Source organism: Camponotus floridanus, unplaced genomic scaffold (assembly GCF_003227725.1).
Source record: "Camponotus floridanus strain SB8 unplaced genomic scaffold, Cflo_v7.5 scaffold298, whole genome shotgun sequence".
In the NCBI taxonomy this organism is placed as follows: domain Eukaryota; kingdom Metazoa; phylum Arthropoda; class Insecta; order Hymenoptera; family Formicidae; genus Camponotus; species Camponotus floridanus.
The window spans coordinates 22,749-29,250 of record NW_020229434.1 but is presented as its reverse complement, the minus strand read 5'-3'; the positions used below and the strand labels follow the sequence as shown (position 1 = coordinate 29,250).

Below are 6,502 nucleotides of genomic sequence, written 5' to 3'. Positions count from 1 at the left end.
GAACCCGCGGATGGGGGAAATAATTGTGTTTACGTTTTGCGAACGCGGGCAACTCGTGGCATCTTACTGTGAAGATAATAAGCGCGATCGCACGTCGTCGATACGCCGTGAGAGCAAAACAATTAAAAATGTATCGGTTTAATTTATCGGCGAAAATTAGTTCATACGCGATATAACTCATTAATCTTAAATTTTTTTTCGTAATCTATTAATGCAGTAATCCATTTACGTAAGGTATTTCAAAAAGAGAAGACTAGCTAATAATAAGTTTAAAATTAGTTTTTTCGCAAGTGTGAATGAAATGTGAAAAAAAGAGATCGGGAAATGAATTGTTTTTTGGAACACAAATTTAATATATTATGTTAATGCATTTTTCTCTCACTTATTTTTTCGCACTTGTTTCTCTTTAATATTAAAATTTTGTCAATTTACATCATTTAGGAATTTATTGATTTCTTTGAATTCGCATAATTTTGCGCATGAAATAAAATATAAGGCTGTATCGCTGCTTCAAATTCTCTTAAATAAATTGAGATTAAACAATAATTATACGTGTCGATAATAACGTGTGTTCATTGGCTTCTCGTTTGGCGCCTTCGATGATCGTAGAGTACCGAACTACATAGATCCCCCCGACAATCTTAAGAAGAGATGCATTTTATAGCGAAAAATTCTATAAATTGAAAAGAGTACTCGGTTATCTTTAACGTTTTCCCTTTTCTTCCTCAACCGCGGAGCTATTCTCTTTTGATCTTTTTTCCTCTCTCTCGTTTACTTTCTCTCGAAAAACTGATGCATTTCTATTCTTGTCTTTTCTATTAATATTTTCTTATTATTCTCTTTTCTCATAATATCTGTAAAGTACTGCCGGCGGACACCATAAATAATAATGCATAAACACGTGAATATAACACTCGGAAAGATACTAAACACACTTATACGCACTGATATCCGATCGAGTGCATACCGGCCAATGGTCGACTTTTCCTATCAAAGCGCGAATGCATACAAAGGAAAATTTTCCCCATTCTCGCAGTTGTACATACATGTGTGAAAGAAAATAATTGAAAAATCCCAAATCTCTAAATTGTTTCGATTGCATATGGATTCGCGTTGTTTTGCTGTTAAATTGCGCGATAAATTTTTATTATCGACAAAAGTAACCTGTCAGAACTGATACAAGAGAAATATAACTATAAGTAAAAGTAACATATAATTTAGGTCGTTAAGACCAAAGAAAAGATGTGCACACCTATTTTAACATCAAATTTGTTTTTCTAAAAAAGAAATTTGTATATAATAAAATTTTACTATATTTACTATATTTATTATGCATTTCCGACTTATTTTTTATATAGAATTACATCCTTTTTGATTGTACTATTAGTTTTGATGCATTCGATATTTTTATACATGTTTTTCATAAAATTATATATTTATTAAATTGGTTTATTATTATTTATCTGTAACAGATTTCGCAAAATGAATTAAGAAGATGTCAGCAAGAAATGATGCACCCGAAGAAAATAGATGAAACTGTAATTCTCAAACATTAGATAGGAATATCTTGATAGGGTAAATGTCCAGAGCGTATCAAATCGAAGATTTGTTTCATTTATTAATACTATAGGTGTCATATTGATACAGGATTGTACAAGAAATTCAATAATTTCCGCCTAACAGTAAAGTTAAGTGAGATTCCGTTGGTAGTCATCTCATTAAAATAAATACCTTTAAAATTAACATAAAATAACAATAATAGAGAGATAATGTTTTGAGATAATTTTATTAGGTACTTACAAATAAAAAAAGAAGAATATTTTATTTTGATAAGATTATGATACTTATATGATAATATGTTATAATAATATACGATAATAAATGTCTATTATGTGGGTAGCATCGTTGTTATAATAAATAGAAATAAATCCAGTTTTAATAAATTCAATATATAATCATAATAAATTCAGTTTCTTATCTCAAATATATTTTTGGAAAGTTGACTTATCGATGCGATTAAATCTGTATAAGGAAAGCTGTTCGTCTGACGATTTAACTTTTTTATCGATAGCAAAAGAAAATATGCCCACAATTAAGAACTAAAAAAGAACCCCATGAGACACGTTCGACATTCTTTTCAGAAATTTATTACATAATATTAAACTCTTTAGAATAAAATCTTGTTTACGGAAAAAAAGTCTGCTAACACTGCTGTTCCATTGAAAAAGAAACGAATGTTAAGCCTATTGCACGAAAATACTTTTATATTACTTACCTAACTAGAACACACAAGCGCGCGGTTCGCGGGCGCCATTGCTCATTTTATATGAACAATGTAATATTAAAATAATATAATAATGTATTTATATGTAATTTTATAAATTATTTAATTCAATAACATTTTATTTATAAATAAACGTTTTCTAATATTTAAAATATAAAATTATTTATAAAAGTTTACACATGAATATTTTGAAAAAGTAATAAGTACTTTATGCATTAATATAATTGTGACTTTTACTATGATAATAAAATAATATACTAAGATATTAATAAGTGACTATTATTCTCACTCTCTCTCTCCCAGTTTTCTTTTAAAATATTTAATACATTTAGACAATACAATTTTTTTTGAAGACAGTAAAATATTTATAATTAATATTTTTTTCCGACATATATATATATATATATATATATATATATATATATATCGGAATCTTTGTATGTTAAATTTGACTCATTGATATCGAATATCGGCATGTTGCCTCAAGATAATGTCCCGCCAAAAATGAAGAGCAAAATGGTAAGAGTGAAAAGCAATTTCCCGATGTTAATACACCACGTCCTGCTATAGCAGCTATAGATAGGCTGCTTTTTTAATATCGGGACGAAGTCGATTACGTTTTGGTGTACCAACATCGGGAAGTGGCGATTCGCTCTTGCCATTTTGCTCTTAATTTATTGACAGGACGTTATCTTGAGGCAACATGCTGATATTCGATATCAATGGATCAAATTTAACATAGATTCCGATATATATATATATATATATATATATATATATATATATATATGACATACTATAAATTCGTGATTGGTTTCTCTCTTTTTTTAAATGTTGATTCTTTATTCCAATTTAACTTTCATAGACTGATCCACAAAATGTAGTTTGAATACTTCTGATGATCATAAAAAGTACGATAAATGTCACATACAATTATAAGCTATATAAATATTTAATTTGACTGCAATTTCATGTTTTTTCGAGAAATCGTTAATCTTTCCTTTCACACATTCTCGATTGTGTATTTAGAATTATAGTTTATTTAGAAATCATAATCCAGAGCACTTGATAACTGCACACATTAATAACGAAAGGATTATATTTACAGAAAGAAAATGAAATTTGTAACAATATCTGTGTGGTTCAAGTTATTATACCATCAATTTATTAAATTATTAACAATTCAAGTAAAACAATTTTGATTGAAATGTTGCTTTCCGCGTATAATGCTAATACATTGTCCGAAATTTCAAAAATTTTAATTGATTTATGATGATATAAAAGGCAGAGTAAGAGAAGAAAGAATTGTTCAAAACATATTCGAATTTTTAAAATATTTAAATAAATATCGAAAGTTAAAAACCGAAAAAAACTTAAATCGGATTAAATAGATTTTATTTTTAAATTATTTTATATTAATCAATATTTATATTAATTATTATTTTATAATAATTAATATCTATTAATTATTATTTTATAACAATTTATCTACCTAATAGATTGTCACATTATTACAATATATAAAAGTATTCTCACAAAAAAGTCATTTTTAATTTTCGAGAAATATAATAATACTTATTTAAATATTATTATAATTAATATTAAACAATATTATAACGATTAATTTGAAGAGCATAAGAATTCTGATGTTTTTATATCTCATTTTTTTAAGATTACATTTCTTACATTTTTTTAAGTTTTGCCTTCTCTTGGCTGCCTTTTGGTCTTTCGGAAGGAGATCGCGAACAAAAGAATCACGCATACGATCATACGTCAAGAGAATCAGTTTCTTCGCAAAAAATTACGTAAATATAATACATAATTATAACGTTATTATCAGTCCCCAGCATGAGTCATGATGCAACTAGTAAACTTTCCGAACGTATATTATACAATATGTAATGTATGTGTGCATGAGTATATGGATATATGCACTTATGTCTGGGTTTATTCGGCTGCATGATGATCGAGGGGTAAAGCAAAGTTCGAAGAATTACTGATTTCCGGACAAGTGCTTAAGGACTACAGTTATGTAGTCCTTTCCGCGCAATACATGGACAGGTTCTGTAATGTGCATTTATTACTGCAGCATTCATCGGCGACGCCTACTTTCTTGGCGACTTTGCTTTTTTTGGTGTCTTGATATCCTCTTTCTTGTTGATAGCACGTTTTCTCACTCATATTCCGAGAGGGGTCACAAACGGCCTCTTTTTCTGAAAAAAAACTTTTGTAGCAATCTGTACAAATAAAAAGATTGGCAGACAATAAGAGGTACATTAAATAATTTATAAATGAATCATGCTGGTTAAACTATCATCTTCAATTATAATTACAAATATTAAAATCTGAAAAGAAAACATTGCATACATTTAGGAAACAAATATATTATTTAACATTGTTACAGAAATAGGCAATTTTGCTCATTAATCCATTACCGATATATTATCTATCCTATTTTGGCGTTTGGATTCGTGTATATAAGCCAAAAAATAATATCTTCCGTATTGATTAGCTTTTATGCTTACCTTGAACTAAACTATTATTTGGATCGTTGCTCTGATAATCTCTATTATAAGGCTTAGGAGTATTAAAAACCCCACCACAGACTAGATTCAGTGCATCCGAGAGTTCTTTCCCACAATAACGTCGTGGTTGTTGTGCGTTGGCCTCCAGTACAAACAACATTAGGGGGATTATTAGGCTGACAATCACGTTCAATTGGCTCGTGGACATCTGAAAGTATCCGTTGTCATTTAATTACGCGAACACATACACGAGACTAGATTAAAAACCGAAAGGAAGGAATATATTATATATTATTTATCAGAGAAATATTTATTATATTTATATCAGAGGAAATAAGCTTTTTCGGAGATAGAAAGATAAATAAGAATAGAAAAATAATTAGAGAATATAAAACATAAATGAGCATGTGTTAATTAAAAGTAGAACAGCAAAAACACTATCTCGGACAAACAGATAATTATATGCAGATTGTATGTTAAAGAAATAAAAAGAAATAAAAATATTTTATACAATGCACAGGCCTGTATATAAAAATATAAATAAATACGAATCTAATAATTCAAAATTATATTCTCATATATTTCAGTTAGAATTAACGATATTTATTTCGCGACTTTTCAAGGATGTGACCTTCCAATAATGATACCGTGTATTGTTCATAGTTTGTACGAAAATATACACATACATGTACGCATGTATTTCCGTTAGATTTGAAAGTATAAAGTCTTGTTTTTAGTAAAGATATTGAGAAAGATTAATAACTGAGCTTTAAAAATTAAATATCTATTAAAATGTCTTTAGAATTAATGAACGAATAATTTTATATATATATATACTTTATACAAATATCGAAGCTTGTTTTATAAAAAGCAAAATTTCATTTTCAATAGCTTACAACTAAATAGCGATAATTATCTCAGTGCCTCAATATTTTCATTATATCAATAAAGATCGAATTTAAATGTACTTTCGATATAATATCAATTTGCATATCGGTATACTTTTTAATTTTAACTACATCGTTTTAGGCTACAATTTACATAAATACACTTTTATTTTGATGTTTCAAGGTTGATGAGGGAATTTATTCGGGATCGATTCGCAAGCAACGTTTCATTAGACGTGTCCGGGTCATTACCGCAGTAGACACATTGGCTTGCTCCTTTGAACACGCGTAACGCTAATTAATATAGGACAAACCACTTCTATTTCCGGCGCATCGAAATTAGCGATAGAAATTAGCGTTCAACTAAGCTATAACTGAAAGAAATGACGCATATTGATGTCGAATTATGTCTAATATTAATTATCTTTTCCTCGCGATTAGTACGACTGAAAACGCGCACATTTACAATTCGTAGCATTATTGCTCCGATAGATCAAACTTTAATTATATTCACGATTTATCATAAAACTCTAAATATATATACTGAAATGAAATTCCAAACTAAATTAACATTCTGTCTTTAAAGTTGATGAGGCAATTTCTGAACGTTATTTCTAATATCTGCTTTAAGATTTCTTTTACATACCTTGAGAGTTTCTAAAGATTTTGCACTCTGATCCGGAAATCTTCTTTAAATATTCAGAACGGTAATTCAACTATAATTATTCTTTGTCTGGAAGAAACTGCGTGATCGTCGGTGAGTTGTTCTCGTCGATCTGAAGAAGGTCGTACATCTTTCAAAATAT

At 28.6% G+C, this 6,502-nt stretch overlaps 1 protein-coding gene across 1 annotated transcript; it reads right to left on the bottom strand.

Annotated features, from left to right (window-relative positions):
• Window positions 1-3,928: 3,928 nt before the first annotated feature.
• On the bottom strand, window positions 3,929-6,502 carry LOC112638377 (insulin-like). The gene is made up of 3 exons (XM_025409960.1): window positions 6,343-6,502; window positions 4,810-5,017; window positions 3,929-4,497 (listed from the first exon to the last, which is right to left on the bottom strand). Exons 2-3 carry the CDS (start codon window positions 5,015-5,017, stop codon window positions 4,313-4,315), a joined length of 393 nt encoding a protein of 130 aa, XP_025265745.1. The 5' UTR covers window positions 6,343-6,502; the 3' UTR covers window positions 3,929-4,312.